Raw genomic sequence first — 24,249 nt, 5'->3', positions numbered from 1 at the left:
TTAAAATTCTTGATAAAAATGGGTTTGACTTGWGTATTTTAGGCCATTTGAATGAGACATCTTAATTGATATTTTAAATATTTATTTACATTGTTTCCTCATCCAAGTGACTTTATCTGGTGTCAAGGACTGGTGTGTGTGCTCTCCCTCTATACACATACACATATGAACACACTCAGGGGAGCTTCTTTCCCTACATTTAAGAGAGGGTATCACCTTCCGAATACTGGAAACACAGAGGAAAACAGAAGGGGAACAAGGAAACTGACCTGATAATGCAAACTCTGATAAAAACAAACAAACAAAAAATCCTACTTTCATATAAATTGAGATTGGTGTAAGGTGACCAGCCCCCAAAGTAAAAACTTAAATGTCAGGCTGTGAAGTATTTCTGTTTTGTACCTCAGCATCCCTGCAATGTGTCCAAGCAATAAGAGCAGACACCGCAGCTTTCCTGGGGATTTCCTTTGGCCACCAGCTGCAAAAGAGGCGCACTACTTGCACATCGGTTTCCCATATACCGAACACAAAATTTCCCTGCAGCCTAAGCAATGTTACTAAATATGCAGTGATCATACCTCCATACTGAATAAGCACGATGTGTTTTGTGTTAAAATGAGAACTGGTTAATGCTGACACTGCAGGGAGACTCATCCTCATTGTGGTGGGTCCTTACAGATTAAGCTGCTTTTTTCTAATGGGATCTATCATGTGCTCCTGATAGAAAAATTTCTGATTAYGTAGATGAAAAATTCTTGTGTCTGTACCCTCCCCATGGTAGATATGACTACTGGATGAATCCTGATGTGAGCTTGAAAATGAATGTATATGTGGCGCTTGCAGAGACTTAGTGCACTGCTGCTCTTTTACTGAGGATTTCTTACACTTGTAGTCTGGCTTAAGTGCCTGCATCCTGAGGCTTTGTGCCATTATGCAGGGCCCTCTCCAATGATTTAGATCCAGAAATGTTGCATAAACCTGCATACTACTCGTTTCTTTGTATTTTAAAAATCAAATCATTTTATTAAATAACTAATGAAGTATCCCACTGGATCATTTTCATATTGATTCCAGAGGGCGATGAACTGGTAGTTCCTGAGACATCAGATAACAGCCGGAAGCAAATGGTTCGAAACATCAACAACAAGCGGCGCTATTCTTTCAGAGTACCAGAGGAGGAGAGGATGCAGCAGAGGAGGTCGGTATTCAACATGTACTTGTCCTCTGTACATGCCTGTAGGCCTTGAAGGACAGTGACTGATGCCCATGTAGTGCTTCACTTGCTGCTTTCTGGAATTCCCTTTTCAGATGTTTTCGTGTCTTCACTGCTGTGTTAATCCTTGATGTATAATTTGTGTTGATACCAGTCTGGATATGGATATGCACTGGATACACAAGTAATCTCATTAATTGAAATAAATTATGTGAAACAGCTGTAATTTGGAATGCATGTCTTCACATACTGTATATAGGTACATATGCGTGCACCTATACTGTATAYAAAGATCCATAATAAACATTTTACAAAAGGAGATTACATTGCTAATTATGCATATGGATTAATTACTTTCAGACTCTGGTTCTACTTTTCTTTCTTTAGGGCAATTCTACTCTCAGCAGTATTCCAAGGCATCTGCTTTTTTGATTTATAATATTTCTTAACTACATAAACACTCTCTAAATCTCAGAAAACTCACCTGCAGGGGGCATTGAGCTGCAGGACAGATTTCTAATAAAAGTCTTTAACAGGTTGCAAGTATTTTCCTAAATGGCAATAAAAATAGGTCAGCACTCCTTACAGGTTCACAAAGGACGTTTATTGACCACTTCCTGTCACTCACTAAAGATTACCTGCTACTGCGCTAAAATACACCTTGAAGAACTGAATACTTCAGTTTTCCAGCTCCTACCGCTGATGGATGGCTCTCTGCTTTCCTTTCTTTTTGGCTCTAAGTAACGTAACAGCTGTGTGCAGTGAAGTTAAAGGTCCAGAGTTCTTGTCCTTGCATTTTCTGAGCTGCTTGTGGTGCTGTCTTTTAAATTTTTGTTTACTCCGAGTTCTGAAACGCATCCTTGCCATTTTGGCAAGCTTTTATTGTAATTCTGACACAGACTGAGAGAAAGGTAGTGCAGTATTAATTCTGTTTTCACATTTTGTCCTTCATTTTCATCTCCACTTTGCAATATAACATCACAAATGAGTTCCGCTTTTGCTCATCTTACTGAGCTTTTTATCAGCTCACAGTGGTTGTGTATTCCCTGAATATTAGTAATTATTGGGTGTTAGCCTGCAATACAGCATTTTTCTGTTCTGGCCCCCTCCCTTCTCTTCAGGCTGTAGGTTTGTCCAGGCCAGTGCTGATAGCAAGGGTTTTCACTGTTAACATGGCAGATTATTAATTTCCATTTAGAAGTAACTGATAATCAAAACTGTACTTGTTTTTTAAATGCCCATTCTCAGCTTGAACAAAACACCTAAATGAAATATTTTCTTTTGCAGGGAGATGCTACGAGATCCAGAAATGAGAAATAAATTAATTTCTAACCCAACTAATTTTAACCACATAGCACATATGGGTCCAGGAGATGGTATACAGATTCTCAAAGACCTTCCAATGGTAAGTGAGAAAGTACATGGGAGAGTGACTGCAACAGAGGCTGCAAATAAGAGAAAGACAGACAAGTATTATTTTAAATGTTTATTCAGAGTGTTTGATGTATTTCATATCAGAAGCAGCGTAACCAGGAAAATGGAGCTAAACATGCTCCACTTTATGTGATAAAATTTAAAAGGACAGTTTGACACTTAAGAATTGCAGGGAGAAATGCCTCCTGGTTTTTAAGGCAGTTTGGCTTCTCAGGGTTGATTATGGTTKATATAGCGCATACGAAGGGACAAATTTAAGAGGATTTAGGCCTAGGTTCTTTGCAGGAATGGAAGGAGAAATTCCTCCCTCCATAAACTGTATTACTGTAAGTTCAATTCCTTTCCTCCCTTCCTATCTTTAGCTCCAACTTGGCCTCTCTACAGCGTCTTTTCCTCAGACAGTGGAACTGTGGCAGTTTTACAATGTGCAGGGCCCAAATTTAATCCCTGCCACAGGCGTCATTTTTCATTTTCTCTCCAGGTTAACTACTCTCAATGAAGCAGAACCTCTTACATAAAAATTAACCATTTAAAGTGAAAAAAGAAAAAAAAATGCAAAATATAATAGTGCACACACATGTTCCTTTCCACAAAGCCTGACTTAGGAAATAGTCTCTTTTGAGGGTAGTGAAACTTTTGCTGAGGTATAGACCAGATAATATTTTGCTCGTAGGAGAGTGTTCATAGTGTTTACCTCAAGCTACGTTGAACATCTTGTTTGTGTGTTCTGCATTGTGCTTTAAATTCAACCAAGCTGACTTAGATGTGATTCAGAAGGTGATAAATAAGACTGTAAGGAGGATCCCTAAAGAAAACTAAAGAGATGATATGAATACCACTCTAAGACATAGGTATATGTCATCCATTCAGTAGTGCTGTGGTCTAAAATGGTCGTTACTATTACCTGTAGTCTGTGCAGAAAGCAGTAGGTAGGAGGGCCTGTGAAAAATTCTCTCAGCATCTGAAAAATTAAAAGGAGACCACAGTAAGACTGGAAGAGAAAGCATGCCATGCAGCTGCACTAGTTCAGGAGCTCAGGAGCATAACTTCTGCCCTCCAGATAATCCTGTCAGCAATGGTAGTTTTATGTTGCACTTTACCATAAAGTCTGCACGTTGTACATGAGCGCTTTGGGCACTTTCTGTTCCTTACAGAGGAGGGATATGCATGGGAAGGATTTCCTTTAAAAGTACTAGAGTAGTCTGAGAGTCCTATCTATAACAAATATATTCAGTGAAATTGAGCAACAAAAATGTGTGTGTGTGTGTGTTTAGAAACGAATGAAAAAATAACCAAGAGAAAGAGCAGGAAGGTTGTGGAAAACCCAAGACAAAACCTAAGGGAAGTTGGCAGATGATGTTTATCTTACCTGCATGTCTGTATTTGCATGGCTAATGTTTAATGAGGAGTGATCATTTACTTCAGGACAGGATGCAGATCAGAACTTTTTTCACTTTACTGTTTCTGGTGGCTTTTTTAAAATATTTCTGGCTCTTCTAGAGCAGTGAAAATAATCCACTGCTGCTAAAGGTAGGGCAAAACATCACATTTCACACCAGCAGTTGCTGAAAGTTCATGGGAACCGAAAGCTGCAAGGATTCTTAATCAACCCTGAATCTGGCAAGTGTGAAATGAAGAATGATTTTATCTATAGAAGGGGATTTTCTAAGATTTAATCTGGATTAATATTTCTTAAGTTACATCATCTCTAAATGGCTTTTAGCTTTAAATTTGTTTCGATTAAACAAACTTTGTATTAGCTCGAAGGTCGTATTTGGAGGTAGAACTGGTATTTTGCTTCTTACCAATCAATGTGATGTTTTGAAAAAAATTCATGAGTCACTTGCTTCTTGTAAAATGGATGAGAAGCCACTAGAAAATATAATACAGAATTGATTTCTGCACTTGTTTCCCTACTGCAGTTTGTTTTTAAAGTTACTATTGAAAACTCATTTTTGCAAGTAGTTATCAATCTTGATCCTGGGAGATATCACTKCAGAAAGAGTGATTTTGATGTTTAGTATTGCGGTAGGTTCTGCAGTATCATATTGTATTTGTAGTTCTAACTGAACAGATATGGGAGAGTTACATCAATCGTGGGACTAGAAAGTGTGTGAACTTGAAGTGTAACCTGACATTAGGAAATAAATTTTCTGTTAAGAGTGCTCCTTCTGTCCAGGCAGGTTTTTCTTTTCCAACAGCTTCCTGTAAGGCTTTTGGCTGGACTAGGTCTCCATTTCGTCTGCTCCCAACAGACTACTTCCTTACTCAGGCACAAAAGTAGAGGAAAAGGAGTTCTGCGTGATGATTCAAACGCGTACGATGTTATGCACTGAGTATGAGGTTTTATTTGAAAGATAAATCTAGAATAACAGATAGAATGGGAGCAGAGAGCACACTGTGCCCAGGAGAATCAGTACACWAGGTAACGAATGCTCATCCAGTCCCCCATACAGTTCATCCATAGGACAGTTTCTCTTCAAAGACACATCTTTGAATTATTTCACTGGATTCTTACCTTATTCCAAAAGGTGAACAGGGTTTTGTGCTTCTTAGCATAGCGTGGTGATTCTGCAGCTGGGACATCGGCTTCGTGTTTTTACATCGATCAGTGTGCTTCAATAAAAAAAGTAACAAATTTATTTTTAAAGAAATACGGGAAAGTTTGCAGCATTTTACTTCATGAATGCCTATATGTTTTTGTATTTAACGGGTGCTACCACTAGGGGGAACAAGTAGTGCAAGGCTAAATGTTTTCTCAGTTGTTTTCATCCGACTTTTTTAGGAGCTGTGTATTCTCTTTTTATGAGATACTGGAATGCAGAAAGTGGATGAAAATAGTGGACTGGACCTTCTTATTTGCAGTTTCCTCTTACTCTCTTATTTGAGCAAGTTCAGCCATGACTGGATCTGCTAATATGGATTTGTTCATCCAGCACAAACTTTACCTGAAGTCAGTATAATGCTCTGTAGGCAGAAGGGTCCTTATTAATAGGTTTTAATAGAGAATTGATAGTTTAATCTCAGCATTGCATGAGATTGTCATAAACTAATAGCCAGCTCAGGTTACCTTGGTCTAACTTCTGTCTCCATGGATGAACTCTGTAAAGCAAATGGCAAATTTTTTTCTCATATATAAAAGTGAGGAAAGCAAAACAAATCAAAACTTACCTCTGCAGTCCCCCTAACCTGCCCCTGCTGCCTTTTTCAGGGGAAATGCCAAAGACTGAACAAAGCGCAGAATTAAACCTGCTAGCGAAGGCCCTTGCGTAGCCAGGCTGCGATATGCTGGGAGGGCAGGTGGGGACAAAAGTTTGCACTGCCTCAGCCCGGGGCATTACCTGGCTGGCAGGTACAGAGCCAGCAGGAACTTGCTTGCTGTTAGCCCACTACTGTTCTTAATGACGTCTTTTAAAAGATCAACTTTAGAGAGTTTTGTTTTTGTTGTAAAAATACAAGATGAAAATCAGGTAAATGGAGAGTTTTAAGTCTATTTGATACTGTAGATCCAAACCAGATGCCTACATATGTGCAGCTTGTATATCTGCACGTGAATGCACTTGCTGATGCAGCTACGTAAGGGGGAAAGGTGCTTTTGCTGTGCATGCATTTCTAAGGTCTTGGTACATACAGGCACATAACACAGACATCTGCTTTTAAAGAGTTGCTTCTGTTTAGGAAGTCATAATGTGTGATATGTTTATGGTAATTTGCAGTCTACTAAGAGTGCCGTGTTGTTCCCTCTGCGAATGGACGCCACTCACTTCAGTGGAGCCCTGTGTTGGCACTGAGATGAACATGCCCAAGACGCAGTGTGAGATTAGATTTAAGAGAGACAATTTTAAAGGTTATCCTGCAACTGCTGTAGGTTTGCAACCTTCCTTTCTTCATGTCTAGCTGTTATATATAGGGGTTGGGTTTTGACAAGCAGGTGTGTGGACTGCAACAAAACAAAAGTCAGAAGTTCTTATCTGCTATTACCAGAGCTTGTGTATTAATCAGTACCTGTTTGTATTTTATTGATGTGGATACTAGATCTGGGTCTCTGTCTTGTTTTGTACAATTTAGAATCATTCCTGTTAGTATATCCCCAAACTTATCTATTGACATGTTTTTCTTCCCTAGCAGCCTGTCACCAATTAACTGGCCGTACAGTCTGGCCTCCCTTCTGCCCTCTTGTCCCTTGAAGCCACTTTATCGTGGACGCTCCTTTGTAGTGAAGATCTGAATTCTGGAACTGCACTTACTGCAGCACAGACCACCTCTCTGTGTACACCAGATGTACAGGATTGATTTTGCTTTCATATTCTGCATGCTTAAGTATTTTACATACAAAAGCTAGTCTTGACTGCCATTATATTTGAACATTATGCTTCAGTTTGACTTCATTATACATGAACCATTATATTTTCATAATAGATTATCTGTGAAGCTTTGCTTGTTTCGAATGAGAAACTTTCAGAGTAAATGAATACTTATACATGTTTGGTATTATTTAAAGAAAGTGGGAACCCCACGCATGCATCTAATAGCAGAGTATGATCCACGGAGGACTGCTTTAAAAACGTTGCCATATCGTGGCTTTTTCACACTCATGAATGCTGGCTACGTATTTTTGTGGACTGCAGTTAGCCTACCCTCTGCTTTTTAGCTTGTGGTTTTAGACGTTCCCTTTTCTCCCTTATTGGCTTTCAGGAGTGTAGCTGSTTTTGCTGCAACTTCTCCGTTGTGAGCAGACAGCCCATCAAAGTCTGCTTTTCTGTTCTGGGCCATTATTGGAAAGGTGGCTTCCTGTACTGATATTTAGATGCTGCTAAACTCACTAGTAACAATTTAACATATATCATGTCTTATATGCCATAATGTGGTAATTGATGTTCYGGTTAACATGCAAAGCCTCATAATACCAGTGTGTTTAAAAAAAGAAAAAGTTGGATTTTAGCAGCTGAGGGAAATGAAGAGAACAGTGAGAATAATGTTTGATARCATGTATTGGGGTGTGACTTAATGTTCTTCCAAACTGCCAAACGTTCCACATACAAAACGTAGTGCCTTAGGTTTAGCAGAGGGGTAAGCTGAATTTTTACCATAAGTCCTAATGTTTCTAATGTTACTCAGCTCGAGGGGAAGAGAAGAGGGTTAGAAATTAAAAAAAGGCGTTCTGATTTGCTGGTGGCCACTGGGCAAACCATCCCCATGTAGGCTCACCGGCTGAAAATGTACATGGCACAGGGAGGGCGAGCGAGCCTTGGAGAGCTCTTCAGTTGAATCTCCAGGACTTAGATGGCTTTGAATTACAAGAGCACTTGTGTCAGCCCATTCCGCAGAGGTCAATTAGAAATTGTTTCTCTTTAATTTGCAGGATTATTTTTCCCCTCTCTTTCTTCAGGTCGCACTTTGGGCATGCATTGCTCAGGTGACTATTGAAAACATTCYGATTTCCCAGTACTTTTTGCACCTTATTCGCTAAGGGCCTAGTTTTCTGCAGTGCAGAGAAGGCAGTGCAAAGCCTGTTCATCAGCAAAGCGCTGTAAGGCGTAAGCAAGCGTACAGAAGGACGTAGGCTTTGTGTTGTCCGTCTGCAGTGGAGTAAATTTTGTCCCAGTTGTCTGACACTAACCAGTTCACCTTCCCGCCTGACCTGTGTGCCTGTCCTGCTGAAACGCTGTTCCCTCCCATTAGAAATACTCCGTGTTTGTTGTACGGGTGATACTTGATTTCAATGGGATCACTAAAATGCATGAATAACAGAAGGAAATCTCCTATGATCTTTAACTGTTGTGTATTCTCATCTTCTCTTCTCCCCACGCCATCTCGCCTGTGTTCACCCTCCTCTGTTTGTGCTATGTCTGTTGTAGATTGTAAGCTCCTCAAGGCAGGGAACTGATGCTTCTCAACTGTCTGTAAAGCACCTTTTACAACTGTGGTGCTCTTTGGAATACCAAATAATAATAAATATTAGAATCGATTCCCAATGAGTTAAAAGTTTTATTTGTTTTCAATGTTTTAGCAGCAGCGAGGGCGGCAGGCGCATGGGCCACCACGTGAGGAAGCTGATGAGAGGCCGGGGGTGACAGTGCGAGGACGCGCGCAGCCAGGGTGCCGCCTGGCTCGCCGGCAGCGGTGGGCTGCCCTCGCAGGCTGCGTGTCCGCGTGACCATCCTTCATCGCTTTCTCCGTTGTTTTTGATAGCGGCACTCCCCTTCCCAGCTCCCTCAGCATCACGCCAGTCTGATCTCCTCTCCGAGCAACTTTGAACACATCTACCACATGACTGTAAATTCGGCCGAAATTTTCCTCTCTTGCGATTCCATAAGCCCTGCACACCCCCCACTTCCGCGCCGCCTCCCCGGGCCTCCCAGCCCTCTGGCTCTGAGGGTACGAGCGGCCGAGTCAGGTGCTCACGCTACTAACCCGGTGTGGTTTTCCTTTTGCCTGGCTAACAACAGGGGAGAAAACCCCTCGTAAGCGGTTTCCCTCTCCCTTGCGCTTTCTTTCCCAGCTGACTTGTTTTCTGCCATCAGCCATGGTGTTTCCACAGCTGTGATGTATCAAGAAACAGATGTTTCAGGGCTTAAAAAACAAAAAGCGTAAAATAATTGGGCTGAACCTTTTGCTATGAAAACAGCATTTTTAATCATCAGGAAGGGTGTGGATATTTTAAATGATAAGTTTTCTGTTCTTCAGTGCTCATCCTCCAGCAGCCAGTGGCAGGGGCAGGATGCTGCGTACCAGATTGTATTAGGAAAAAGGTTCTGGATACATCTGCCTTGGGCCAGCTTTCAGTCTGTTCATTTGTGAAATCGTGCAGAGTGCAAGACTTTTACACAGTACCTTACACAGGTTGAGAGAGACACGAGGACACAAGTTGTGCCCAGACAGTTTCTAGGTTAGAATAAATGAAGACAGAACATAAACGAGTGAGAAGAACAAAAGTTAAAGATAATGGGAAGTGGATGATGCAGATCCTCTTAATCCTGGTATTTTTAAACAGAGACTGAGGTAAGATACTGTGCTGTAAATATCCTTCCAGTTGGAATGCAAAATTTGGGGGATGGAGGTGGTCTTTTCTTTTCCCGTGTATTTGTGTAGCTCTGACTACACTGTGCATCCTGGTCTGAATACATAGGGGTTGCTAGGTCTTACGGCAATACAAGTCATACTGAAACAGGCACACAAATGCCTGCTAGTGCATTATAATTGTGTACCACGCTGTGGCCTGCAGTTCTGCTTTGGACAGATCTGCAGAAAAATCAGGGATAATCTGTAGGTAGACATATGTAATGGTGGTTGGTTCCTCAAGGTTTGCGTGGGTTGAGCTGTGCCTGTTGCCGTAATGGAAAGACTGCTGTTGGCTTCAGTGGCGTTTGGATACCCTTCGAACATACGGCAAACCTTCGCTGCTAGACTGCTTTGAGTGCCTTTTTGTTGAGCTCCTAGATCCCTACCACTGGAAAGGTTTTTGGATACATACCTGCATGCAACATTAGAGAGAATTTAAACATGCGGGAGGAAAAATTACTGCCTTGTCCGTAAGGCTCCAGAACAAATTTGTGTAGCTAAGCTTTGGTGAATGAATGCCCCGTGCATGGTCATGTGTCACTGTCATGAAATTCCAAGTGTCACAAGCATTAATATCCAAAAATGAAGTTGCAGCATTTTGGAAAACATGCCCTATGATGACATGTCTGCATCCAACCTGGATTTTCTGTTGGGAAARGAGACGCAAATATACAGAAGTAATGCTCTATTAAAATGCAGAAGTCTTGTTAAGTAAAGCTAGAACTTGTTTCTGTGTAGAGGGCCATGGTAGGGGCACTGAAGCTGTATTTCAGGTCCGGTTTTTAAATCCAACTTTACTACAGAATTTTCTGTGTTTAATATCCAGTGATTTATTGCAGAAATGTGGCAGGCTGCATACCCACCCCCTACCTTTCCTCGCTCGTGTGAGCAGTTTCCCTGGAACCCCTAAGGATCGTCCCCGGGTTGTTTTGAGCAGCAGTGGTACCAGGTTTTCATTTAGGAGCATCCTTCCTCCTAGTGTTGCAGCGGCACGGAAACGCTGTTTCCAGTAGCACAAACACGAGGGAACTGGGCAGCTTCAGAGGCGAGATGTTGTGTCTGTGAGCTCCTTGCAGCACAAGAGGTTTAGGCTTGTATGAAAGCAAGCATTTGTCTCCTTCCTGGCTCGAGGCAAGAGAGGCTGTAAGCTGTCTGTGGATTGGAAAGCAAGGCTGTGGGTTTGGGGTTTGTGTCTGTCCGTCCATCCGTCCCCCCACCTTGTGTTTGGTTAGTGCAAGAAAGCTAGCGCTCCTCCCGGAAGAGGCCGGGCCCCGGTACCCCAGGTGCAGACGGGGTATTGGAACCGAAAGAGCCTGGAATCAGTAGGGGAGTTGAAAAATATACCTTTACAGTAGGCTTTTATATCTTGTCATATTACTGCATGGCAGAATTAAATGCTCGGGTTTATATTTAGTGAATAGAGCACTACTAGGGGAGGAAAAGCACGATGGACAGAGAAGCRTGAGCAAACCATTTCCTATGGGGGAGGCAGCTGTTCAGCGAGGCCCTCGGCGCTCCCCCCCGCGGGTCCAAGCCGGGCCGGGCCTGAGCGCTGGGCAAGGTAACGCTGCGGCGGAGCAGYGGGGACCCCGCGCGCGGCTGCGATCGCACAAACGTAACCTACAGCTCCCCAGCGGCTCGGCGCTCCCGCTGGCAGTGGGGATGCGCTGAACTGATTTGGGTCTTTGACCCTATTTCACAGTGATTAACTTTGTTCAGCAGCAGCAGCTTCTCTGCTGCTGGTATTTTCTCTTCAAAGATATTTTTCTCTCGCCTTTCTCTGTTTGGTTCAGCAGTCGGAATGGATTTTACCTGCTAGGATTTGAATTGTTGCTCTAAATGATGGGATTTTGTCTCTCATAATAAGCAAATAAAGGCCAGGATTCATACTTTTTTCTTTTGTTTTTAACTTGCTGCATTTTGCTGCTTTATAACTACTGCTGTAACCACCACTTAATTTTCTCTGGATTCCCTTTCTGCATCATGTGCATATCACTTCCAGGGGTTTTGCTCCAGAATGCCAGGGTCTCTGGCATGTGCTTATTTTATTTTTAGAACAAAGAGCAATGAAAGATTTGTGTCTTGGGAGAACTGTATGCAGGGAATTACATGGACTTCGCAAACTGAGATCACGAAAAATAATCGTCATTAGACTACACTGTTAAAATAAATGAGTCTTTTATGCGCCACGTCCCTCCTTCACCTGATGCCTGCACATTCTCTGCTCAGTCACTGTTAAGGCGGTTAGTCACCTTATCATTAAACATAATTGTTCTCTTTGCTTAAAAGAAACCTTGTAGGTTTATACAACATTCGTTGCAGTTCTGATGTACTAACCGCAGTGCACACATTTGCATGGGGCTGCACTTAGCTTTCCTTTGTGTTTCTCAAAACACAATAGCCTATTCCCTAGGCCATTATTTCCTTCATGTATTGTCTGTGGAGCCTCTATTGTTTATGTACAGTATGTAAGGATGCTTGTGGTATCTGTATCTCAAATTGCTTATTGCGTGGTGAAGGACACAAGAGCAGAATTTAGTATTTTGTACTACAAAGTAAATTATTCACATTAAAAAAAGCAAAAAAGACAGAGCAGTATAATCTCAAAAGTGTTTTAAAATAGACTTTTTAAAGCCTTCAGGTATAAATCCTAGTTGAGAACAGTGCAGCARTGGGTCAGAGGAGAATTAAATAGGGCTTTTTCATTGATAAGGTCTCTGATTCTCTTATGTTGGTATTTGAGAGAGATCTGAGAACAGGAGGAGGAATTACAATTCTTATTTATTGGATGCAAATTAAATAATTTGCCATCTCTAGCCCACTGGGAGAATAAGAAGCTCTGTAATAGCAAAGAGTTTCTAAGGGTCATTGAAATACTGGGCTGACAGCAGGTTGGTTACAGCTGGGAGCAGGCGTTGTGCAGCCCTCCGCTTTCTCTGGAAACGGTCCTAACACGCTGGAACAAAGGGGCTGGAGGATTTCTCCAGATCGAAGAATGTAGTTAAATGATTTAGTTGAACAAAATTTGGGCCATATTGAACTGCTTGTTTTTCAGGCTTAGGGTACTGGGATATTGCAGAGACTGGTGCATCTGAGGGTTTCTTTGAGAATACCTGAAAACTTTCTTTGATGTTTGGCTACTTTATCTGAGAGTGACAATGGGAAAATAAAGAAATATAAATAGGAAGAAATTAACAGTTATTGCAGGTGTTTTGTAAAGAGGAAATCAAGTAATGCTCAGAGCTACCTGCAGTTCTTTTCATCTTCTGCATTTGTAAAGGTTCTCGAAACCTAATTCTAGTTAGTGATAATGACTTAATATTGCAAATCATGTTAGGAGCAGGATAAATGCATCTGCATGTTTAGCCAGAGATCAAACAATAGGCAGGGGCATTAGAAAGTCCTTTTAAGTGTTGCTGAGAAGCCAGTTTGTATACAGGGAGATGGGCTAAATAAGCTGAGACCCCTTTTCCCATAGAGATATCTGTAAGCTTGCAGAAGCAGAAATAAAATCTCCCAGAACTTATTTCAAAGTATTGTTTTCCTGTCTTTTAAACACATAACTCATTTGTCAGAAACTGCCATACCCAAGTAGAGGAATTTGGTTTTATCTCTTCCCTCAGTAAAGGCCCACTACAGTCCCGTAAATTACCAATTTAGAAAATCACCCTGAAGCTATCAGGATGCCAAATGAGCAATACAGAATTGCAATACCTAGAGAAACCAATGGTATGTGTTCTGCTCCTCCTGGCTGAGCAGGCTGAGAACAGAGGCTGACTCTCACTTTGGCTCCACTGATGCAGCTCGGGGGGTAATGCTTTTTAATACCTTTGGAATTACGTAAGTAATTGAAATACAGATCAGTCCGGTATGTGCACATAAGTCTGCAGGCATTAGGGATTGACATGATTATTGTATAAAGTTATACCTGGATCAAAGAGAGAAGTTTTAATGAAATACTTGCTTGGAAGCATGTGCCCAGAAAGAATGCATTACACAATATATCTTGAATGTATCTATAACAACCTAATTAGGTTTGCAAACCATCCTTTCAAGGAATCTTTTCAATTATTAGAGATATTCTTTCAGTTGTCTGCATATGTCCATGTAATTCAGCACTTCACTATCACGTTGCGTGTGCTTCTAGTCTCTGCRCTAAACTGCAGAATATTATTTTGCAAATTCTGCTGACTTGCTGCTCAGATAATTCAGCTGTGGTCAGGCTGGGGTTTTAGTGTAATTTGGAGCCTTCCTTCATAACATCCAAGGCTGAACCAGTAGTCAGTAAGTAAGCGTATTTTGTATGTGTCTGCCTTGCAGAATCTCCGGCCTCAGGAAAGTCGGACCGTGTTCAGTGGCTCTGTGAGTATCCCATCAATCACGAAATCCCGCACGGAACCAGGACGATCGATGAGCGCAAGCAGCGGCTTGGCAGCAAGTAAGTGAACAGATCTGCGTTGCTTTGGGCTCTGCACACAAGTGTTTTAGGCAAGGGCTCCCTGCATTTGCCTCTATCCATACTGTCACTTGGCAGGATTTTCAGAAGTGATCAGGACTGGCTGACTATTCCCCTTGAGGGCAAGGACAGTTTTCTAATCTTGYTTTCAAAGGAACACATAAATTAACAGCTAGCCTCTTTGAAAAGGGAGATTAGAAACAATATTCTTGCCACTGGGACTACGTAGTTGCTGCTTGCGTATTTTAAGACCGTGGCAAGTTGTTCACAAGCTCCGTTGTTATTAACTTTGTTACTGAACTACGTGGAGCTTGATGTGGATGCCTCTCTTGCTGCTAGTGCAAAGAGAAAGCAATAGCAATCTGGCTGCTGGTATGAAAGAGCTGCCTTGGAAACACCTTTCCTAGCGCTGCCATCCTGCCTCTATTCAAGAGTCAGCACATGAAGCAGGCAAGCGACCCCATAACGTGAAAATAGAGGCAAGACTGGTGTCCAACTTTTCTAGGCCTTTCCCCTTCCCTGGGCACATGCTGCGCTAGCTACACACAGCCAGCAGTTTGTGGAAAGCCTGTGGATCTGTTGTAGTCTGTATGTGCTGGTGTGACCTGCCCACACCATGGGAAAGAGGCCACTGGAAGCAGGCTGCCAGTACAGCAGTTTCTACAACCAACTGTTGTCTGTTGTCAGGGACTTAGTGATTTGTCTGTGCTGTGTAAAGTGTGTTAATCCCGACATGCTGGGGAGGGGCCAGAGAATCCCTAGGAAAAGCAGCACCTGGGAGCAGACAAGATAAAAGCCCACATAGCCTGCAAGCCATGAATGGAGCATCTTGGGACACGCTGGAGGAAAGCAGAACTAACCAGAGAAACAGCTAACAAACTTCTAGTACCTTGCATGTGTGTGCCTGAGACACAGTTTAATTCCTCTGCGCATTTTAGGATCGTCTGCACAAAACGGCAGTGCTTTGCGGAGGGAATTTTCAGGAGGTAGCTATGGAGCAAAGCGCCAGCCTATGGCATCRCCATCGGATGGTTCCTTATCCTCTGGTGGTCTGGACCAAGGCAGTGATGCACCAACAAGGGACTACGAACGAGAGGTGAGTGACAGGAAAAAGGAGAAAACCTAAGTATGTTGATAAAGATGAGGAAGTTAAATTCTGTGGTGGACTTTGCTGGTATAACTCCCTGACTGGCTAAGAGTTTGGGAATCACTATTGAAAATGAAAATTTGTATTTCCAGTATTTCAAGCTTTCTTGACAAGACTTTGGTCAAACTGCCAACTCTGGCCGTGGTATTTATCATGCAGAAAGTGTATTCTGTGCTCCTTACCTAGAGACCCATGGGTGATRAGGCTCCCAAAAATATGGCCCAGTAGAGTGACACCTTGGTAGTGACCTATCACAGCTCAAAGTGACAGTATTCCTTCTCCCCTTTATTTGCAAAGACTCTTAAGCTATGTTAGCAACCATTTCACAGTAGAGACATACTGTTATAGCACTCTGAGTGCCTGAAGTTAACAAGATAATTTAAGAATTATCATATAATAATTTCACTTAGAACAGGAACTGTTCGTAAGTTGATCATTTATATTCTTTGCAAAACAATTGTACCACTGTGACAGGAATACAGTCCCACCACATGCACTCAGCCTGCTGCTGAGCTCAGTCCTTCCAACCAAGAATGTTTTACATAGGAGGGTTCAAACTGATGTTGGCTAGCAAAACTGCCCCAGCCCATTTTCATACCAAGGAATGAGAGGATTTAGAAATCATGAAGGCTTTTTATGGTACAGAATATATTCTTCTGGTTGAAGCTGGAAGGCAAGTGTCAGCCCAGCCTCAGGCTCAGGCATAGCTACATTCTACTCTATGCTGGAAGATCTAACTAGAGTAACTTAATTAGGATGTTTTGAATTAATATCCTCAAAGTGACATACAAGAGGTAGCTGTGATGAAGCCCATACCATAAAGATTCCTCAGTTTAGTGGAAGAGCATCTCTGATTGTAGTCTGGGAAAATGCAGAAGCCGTTGTTGCTTCACAAGCAACGTGAAGTTGCACACTCTGTTGACCAAGAAGCACTCAGGAACATGCAGATTGCAAGAACCCCACAGGTGCTGTATCCATATATCAGCATCAGTTCTACCAGCTGTAAATGGAGCGACTTGACAGCTTACTCTAATTCTCCCCCCACCAAGACATTCTGAGCAAAGAAAATTCCTCAATATTTTTGGACAGTAGCAAAGTGCAGGCTTTTCAGTCCAGTCAGCTGTTGTTCAGACACCCTCAGTCACTCTCAAACTAACTTGCGTACGCTATCCAGTTACTTACTGGTGTTGCTCTGTGTCTTTGGGCTGCAGGACTCTGACTCTCCGAGACACTCTACTGCATCGAACAGTTCCAACCTCAGCAGCCCTCCCAGCCCAGTGTCGCCTCACAAGACCAAGAGCCTCTCCTTGGAGAGCTCTGACCACGTGAGTTGGGACTCATGAACTGCTTCAGCATTCAGATTTGACATCACAGCAGCTTAATGTCCCCATGACTGTCCCTTTCACTTGTTCCAGTTCTCACCTTCATCATCCTAACCCTCCCCATTCCCTTGTCTGAAAGTGATGTGGGAGTGGGGTAGAGAGGAAGGTAAAAGCTGGTCGTCTTCAGCACCATTCAGCACCGCCTCACCCTCCCTTCCCCAGATTAACAGCAGCAAATGAGCAAAGCTAGGGTGCCAGTAAATATCAGATGCTGTAGATTTGTATTAGTATTGGTTTCATTTTTGTGATTACAGCTGCTTTCATTTTTAAAGATATATTTATCCCACCCCCCACTCCCAAAAAAGTAGCTTAAATAGACCAGACCAGTGTCAACAAGAGAAAATTCAGAGGGATTTTGTTTTCATACAATAGCTCATTGTACTGTACAAAAGTAGCACAGAGACCCCTTCCCCTGCGTGGGGAACAATCAGTATGTCAGAGGCACATAAAAGCTTTCAGCCATCACGTTTGAATGTCAATCTGATTGTCGCCAGCAAATCCTTATTGATTAAAATGATGCATATTTTACTACAGTACAGAGTTTAAATAAATACACAGATGTTAGAGTTAAATACGTATGTATATATTCAAAGAAAAAGCATTGTGTATGCAGCAGAAGATGGATGCTTATTTAAGAGAGCCTTTAATTTAAGATTTGTGTTGTCCCTGTTTTCATGCTCAGTAATATACAGACTTGGAGGCCTGGCCTAAAACCTTTCGTGGGACAGATGTTCCTTTTGCGTAGCACTCGCTGCACTGCCAGGAGGAGTTCTCCCAGTGCAGTAACAACATTTCTTTACTTCTGGTAGTAGCATAATTGAAGCTATAGTCCCTACTTTCCTGAGAAGCCCCATCCTTTGCAAAAATGACAGTGATTGGAAGGCAACCCCCTGCCCTGACAGTCAAGGGCACACTTCAGCCAGGTGGTTGCCCTTGTGTGCTAGCTTTGCAGCTGAGGAACCTTRGGGCATGCTACAGTAGAGGTCCTTAAGGCAGCAAGGGAGTTTAATGCAGCAGGATTCAGCAGGAATACTGTTTCCCCGGGTCAGCATTTGACCAGGTTTTACTAGAAGGGAGCAGTCTTCCACATCTCCTTGACCATTCCTAACCAGGACACTACTGTTGCTACCAAATGCTAGTTTATAATACACATCAGCCAAATGAGTGCCCTTAGCCTGAAGCTAGCCGTTGTTGGCTTTGCTGTCACTGTAGCAATGACGAACCTTGAAGACTGACCTCATACTGTTCACACTGTGGTAGTCAAAGATGCCTAGTCACCCACAACTGCCATGCTGGCAAGGTTGGTTCTTCCCTTCTCCCTCCCCACCCATGCTGTGGGTTTGCGCGATTTACAGTTGTTTCTATATGTTCTCCTGCTATTTGGTTCCAATAGCAGGGCAGGTTCAACAGCAGAAAGTATTGTGGTGGAAGACAGGGCCCACTGAAGTTGCAAAAAATAAATAAATAAATAAAAAGCTGAAGCTGGTCATGCAATCAACCAAATAAGGTGGGAGACTGATGTACAAATGGATGGTAAGAGAAAGATGTCTCTTCTCTTTGGTTAGTAAGAAAGACAGATGTTTTTCATTTGGGGAGTATGTTCAAATGAGCCTCTCTTCTTAGTAGTATTGTTACTGGCTTTATACCATGACCACACTCAAACACATAAGGGCTCTTTGTATTTAGAATACTGGTTTCATGGGGTTCGGAAACTTGTTACGGCTCTTAAACCATTCCCTATTTTTGCAGTCAGCAGTTTATAGTGTGTTTCACCCACATAGAGATGCTTGGAGTTTTCCAGTTTCTGTCTTCCCTAGTGGAAGTTATAGGTTAAGTTCAAACCATGTACAATAATTTCCAGGTATGGTCTAAATGGGAACTAGGGAATGAGACACACAGATCATTGCCATTACCATTTAATCATGCTGGGTCTCCTAGATAAGATGTCTAGTTCACTCTGCATCAAGAAAGAGGCTTGTCCAAGGCTAAGCTCATTCAGTGTTATTTTGAGACAGGACCTCAAGAACTTTTTACAAACTGTCATATCAAAAGCCTGTCTCTCTCCAGTTTGGATTTTTCAGAGTAGTAAATTCACAGTGTTTTTTGTTGTTAGTTCAAAGCTACTACTTTTGCAAGCTTGGCATTTAATATTAAAAGCTATAGCAAACAGCCAAGCATTTGAAATTAATTCCTATCATCAGAATAGTTTTTCATCTTTCCGAGGGACAGAGAGGCAGGGCATTATTGGCATTATTAAAATTCCACATCAGCTTCTTCTTAAAAGCTGCATTTTGCTTCAAGTATAGCCACTTCTTTTTCCCCACAATTCTCTCCTTTTGGTGAAGCATGTCCACACACTTTTCAAAACCTTTGCAGACTAGTTTTGTATTTAGTGTATGTTGTATTTAAACATTAATCTTACTTTGCTGTTGAGAGAAGGCATTTAGACTGCAGTCATGGAAGATAGAGCAGCCTGCGTGATAGTCCCCTTAGAGAGGATCACAGCATATGGAACCTTTGGGGGGATTTTTGCAGTTGAGCTAGTGCTCTATCTGAAAATGGAACCCAAAGACCCATGACAGAGCAAACTTACTTTAAATGAATAAACCAGTGTGTTTACTCCATTACGGTGCCTGCAATCTGTTGAGAGCAAACTGAAGTTTTCAGGCAGAGCATGGATCAGCTGCATTACAAAGCTAATCTCCACCACATGAGAGCTCCACAGGCCTATGCTGTTTGTACACTACAATTTCTAAGCCTCAGCAGTCCCCTTTAGGATTACTATATTTAATCATTAGTTTGGTACTGTGCATTTTTATACATATCTGTTAAAAAGAGAAACAGCAACTGTTCTCTCAGTTGAAAAGCAAATGACCACATCACTTATTTGAAAGGGAGAAAGTTATCCTAGGGCTTGAATAGTTTTATATATTTGGGGACCATTTGATTATACACTCAATTTTAAACCACACCCATCTCTTTGTTGGTATGAACACTGAAAACAATATGCATACTGTAACTGAGCTTTTTTAAGTACGCATTGGGCTAGGAAAAGTAACTTGGTCATTTGAACTGTAAGACTCTTGACTGGTATCTCAAAGACAGTTGTCTCTTAAGGTTTGATGTTTGCTACTTTGTACTGTAGCATTGCTTCAACTTCACAGTTAGAGGGCTGCAATTTGTCCAGGGAGCTAAAATCTCCCATTGAATTTCAACTGTAGCATATGTTCTCTGTACACAGTATATATCTAGTTATGATTTTTTCCTTTTGGCTGAGACTGAAGGTGTTTTGCATTTACAACACTGCTTTAATGTATGGATTGTTGGGGTTTTGCTTTTTTTTTTTTTTTTTTTCCTTCTTTTGATGGCAACAAAGGATCCAAACAAATTCAGGCAGCTACTAAGGACTCCAGGTTATAGAATGAAAAAGGTTCAATAAATAGTTTCCCCTCCACACACACGCACAGACATGGCTTCTTTCCACACTTCATAAGCCCAAAAGCAGGGTTAGAGTATTCTTTTCTGTGTTGCATTTGACCTGTAGAAGACAGCTGTTGGTTTCAAAAAGCATTCCTGTTGCAGTTGAGGTAGCTTCCTCTTTCCTCTCACTTGCTCTGGCTCATTATGAACATGCATTTTGCTGATTTCAACACATCTCAAAACCAAGTCAGGAATGTTACCTCTTTGATTAGATTCTGATAAAATCACAACCCAAGTGTGTTGAACTCTCAGGTATACAGTAGATGGAAGTTGAGGGTCTTGCCATACCAAGAAAGCCCAAAAAGCATAAGGTTGGTGTAGGAATACAGTTTAACCACAACTAACTGGTTCGGTGTCAGCCCTTCAACACGGAACACCAGAGTATTAGTAAAAAAAAGATTCCGACACTGCCTTGTCTTGTCATTCACTGTTTGGCTGTATAAGACAAACCCATACATGGGTGGAGGAAGTTTTTTCAATTTTGTGCATGCTGTTTAATTTTAAATTAATCCATTAGGGGTGAAATCCATCACAGTGCAAGTACCCACACTTCAAGTAAGTCCGGCATGCGTATCTTCTGTTAGCTTTTTACATAGGAGTCTGTTCCATGGAGGAAACAGGACAATTTTCTGCACTAATGTGAATCATACCCTTTAGAGTGCTTTTGGTGTTCACATTACATTTGATAAAGATCCCCAGAAACAGCTCTACTGCAGACTTTCCAAACTCAATTTAAACTTGAGCTTGTCCTTCTTTCCAGCCACAGCTTAATACAACCTTTTTTCATTTTGCATAAGAAACAGTCTCATCCACAGGGAAGAAATCCACAAACAAACCAGTGTTGGTATTTCAGAGCAATTATACCTGCCTTTTTATGTATGACAGTTTCATATCATTTATTTTTAAAATATGGTTTTTTAGGTTTTTCATTGTAATATTATTGTACAGTTTTGCATGGCATAGATGTAATCACTTTTTTGTTTAGAGTATAAAAGCTGACAAGTGTGCGTGTGGGGGAAAGATTCTGCTTTTTGCCTCTTCTCACTATTTTGTTTAATGCCCTCAATGTTGTAGGGGACATTGTAAGAGATTCTCTGCTACAGAACAATGATGTAGATTCTTTTGCACAGAAATATTTAAGGTGGAGAAGTCAACAATGTAATAAATGACTTGCCACCAATATTTTATGTTGGTAACACACTTAATATTAACCTACTTTGATGTACTGCAATAAAACAGGGAACTGTTAGAAATGCAGATGTTTTGTCTTTTTTTCCCCTGCCTCCCCATGTTAAGATTTGAGGAGGAAAGGGAAAGGGGAATAACTGTGTTCCTGAGGAAGATAAAACCAGCATATTATAACACATCTGCAGAAGTACACAATGGGAAGAAAAGGGTGTTTAGCACCAACACCCTTCAGAAAAATTTACCCAGCACCTTTTTGAAAATTCAGTAGAAGTCAAGCCACCATTTACTTCTGTATATTGAATTGCATCAACTACAATTCTGATCTTTTTCTTAGGTCGTCTGCTCTACTTTCTGGGTCACTCCTCATCATTCCTTTTGCAACCTCCTCTTCCCACATGTCCATGTTTATTAGCACCATCTTTCTTCAGCTCACACACAAACAAGATGTACTATGGATTTTGAGCAGTCTCTCATGTCAATACGCGTAGTCATCTATCCTGAGGTTCTTCTTTCATTTATTGTCTCAGCTGTCCCAGTGTTTGTTAGACACTGGATTCTTTCTTATTTCTAAACTACAAGCATCATGCATTATTAAATGCACCTCAAAAATACCTGCATAGTTTTCTGTGTGCCCTGACTGACCCTTTCACATCTTCCACTGGTTATAGGGAAGAACTTCTCACTATCCTCGCAAGCTAGCTTGGCATTTTGTTCACACCAGCTACTGTCTCTTAGGACATCTCCCTCTCCATCCATTGTCCTGTTACCAAAGCTACAGTTTTTACTAGTGTGCTCCAATCACTCCACCTGCAGCAGGAATACAGGATTACTGTTGTTGCACCTGTGTTGCCAATAGCCTCAGTGCCAGGCTGGGCATGCTCCTGCTACCAGACAAAGCCAGCCAGCAGTCCTTTCCAGGAACAGCAGCGCCTCAACATGCTTCCCACAGTTCACACAACCAAAGCCTAACTTTCTCAGAAACTCTTGATCCTCTCTCCTTCAGTCAAAATGGTTATCTCCTTAGCACCGCTGTAGCTTATGCAGATTTAGGCCCCTGGGCTCATTCCATCTTGGTCTTGCATGTCTTTCCTAGCTGCTGTACCTCTGAAACACCATCTGTTGCCTGTGCTCTGACTTGTTCAATCAGTGCCATATTTTTCATTTCCCTCAGTTCCAGCTGCACCATCACAGCTGTGAAGGTCTTGGAAAATGGGCCTTCTACTATCAAGGCAGTTGTAGATCAGAAAAGCAGAAAGTGAACTGCATGTCAGACTTCCTGCACAGCTCTTCAGTATTCATTTTGTTCTGATGCAACAGCCAGGTTGACTGAAACAAAGAAGGGATGGACAGCAACTGCTGTCATATGTAGCCTGAATTGCTGTTCTTTAACCTGGAAAATCCTTGGCCTTGGAGAAGCAAACTTAGCTTCCAGTTTGCACTGTGGAACAAAGAAGAACTGACTTCTACAAGAGGGTTTTCCCAAACTTACTTAAACTTGCAGAGAAACTTTCCTATCCTCAATCTACTTGTGTAGTCTGAGCAACTTCACTAGCTGGCCCAGAGCAAGCAGCACTGATGATACATGTTCTTGTTTATTGTAATATGTCACGACTCCTTTGACTTGAAGCCAGAGCAGAGTATTTCTGGCTCACCTTTTCTCCATGGCTGTTACCAATTCCTCATGCCACAAACCTTCCCTGGACAATTCTGTAGAAGTTATTATTAGAGCTTTTGGAATATACCAAAGAGGCCAGCAGAATTAGGGACTGAGCTCTAATTAGCTCGCCTAATAAGGCAGCAGCTCACCTTCTGCTAGTTGTTATCCTTTAGGCAAATGCAAAACAACTCCATTGCTCAGCTGATGTTATCCTTAAACCATCTCTCTCTCAACAGGGGAGGGGAATGTTTGCCGAGAGTTAAACACTCATGCCCCAGCACAGTATACAAGAGACCTCTGGTCACATTAACAAGTACATGGCCAATCTCACTGAGCTATACTTACTGAAAAAATAAATTAACCATAATGCTGGTAAGGTTCTTTGCCTTCTCTTCCCAAGTTTTCTGAACACACCATCTCTGAAACTCTGAAGTTTTAGACACTTTGCTCTGAAGTTAGGCTGATTCCCTTGTCAGCTTTTTATACTTTGCTTTTTAACCTTTAACATAAGCATTTAACATCTCAAACAATTCTACAGGTTTACAGCTGCCAGGTCTAGCTCCAAAGGAGAAACCAACTAAACAATGTATATCAGCTCAAAACAAAACGGAAAGTTAATCTATCAGTGCATAAACTTAAACAGCTTTATGCAAAATTTACTTCACTGAACAGCAGAGTTCACTCTTCTCAAAGCATTGGGAACAGTCTGATGAGATGAGTACTTTTASTTAAATTAGTTAAAGTACTGGATCATCCTAAAACAAGTCTAAAATGAAGCAGTTTATATGTTCATAATCTTGGAAAAAAGGTAACAACCTATTTTCCTATTTCTCGAAAGTATCTCCTAAGAGAGACCATTTATTCACTTACCTGTTCTTTACCTCTGGAAGTGTCAGCAGCCAGATTTCAGATTCCTTATGTACTGCAGTTTAAGATCACACCAAACTTCTCTATTCTTGGATTGTGTCAACTGAGTGAGGCCAGGGCTGTTCCTTTTCAGCCTGCTGCTAAGTATCTGGCACTTGCCAGATGAAGCAGATCTACCTTACCAGGTGAGCAGCAATTCCAACAGCCACTCCTCCTTCACAAATAGAAGGCAAACGGCCTGTGTTCAGGAGACTGGTAACAGAGTGATGAAAAGAGAAGAAAAGAGAAGAAAAGAGAAGAAAAGAGAAGAAAAGAGAAGAAAAGAGAAGAAAAGAGAAGAAAAGAGAAGAAAAGAGAAGAAAA

General features: G+C 41.7%; 1 protein-coding gene across 4 annotated transcripts in view; it reads left to right on the top strand.

The window, feature by feature from the left end:
- The window catches only part of CDC42BPA (CDC42 binding protein kinase alpha), a 193,056-nt gene extending 171,629 nt beyond the window's left edge, over positions 1-21,427 (top strand). For 2 of the 4 annotated variants that reach the window (XM_026060426.1, XM_026060425.1), the window contains 5 exons: positions 1,075-1,198; positions 2,501-2,618; positions 14,030-14,147; positions 15,104-15,261; positions 16,524-21,427. In XM_026060426.1, the coding sequence (XP_025916211.1) occupies positions 1,075-1,198; positions 2,501-2,618; positions 14,030-14,147; positions 15,104-15,261; positions 16,524-16,655 (650 nt within the window). In that variant the 3' untranslated portion in view covers positions 16,656-21,427. Of the gene's footprint in view, positions 1-1,074; positions 1,199-2,500; positions 2,619-6,772; positions 6,927-8,839; positions 9,026-14,029; positions 14,148-15,103; positions 15,262-16,523 lie in introns of those variants that run through there. The other 2 variants (XM_026060428.1, XM_026060427.1) reach the window with 2 other exon arrangements.
- The last annotated feature ends 2,822 nt before the right edge of the window (positions 21,428-24,249 follow it).

This window comes from Apteryx rowi, unplaced genomic scaffold (genome assembly GCF_003343035.1).
Source record: "Apteryx rowi isolate R43461 unplaced genomic scaffold, aptRow1 scaffold_169, whole genome shotgun sequence".
In the NCBI taxonomy this organism is placed as follows: domain Eukaryota; kingdom Metazoa; phylum Chordata; class Aves; order Apterygiformes; family Apterygidae; genus Apteryx; species Apteryx rowi.
Note: the sequence above shows the minus strand (reverse complement) of the source record. Positions and strands in the feature narration are given on the sequence as shown.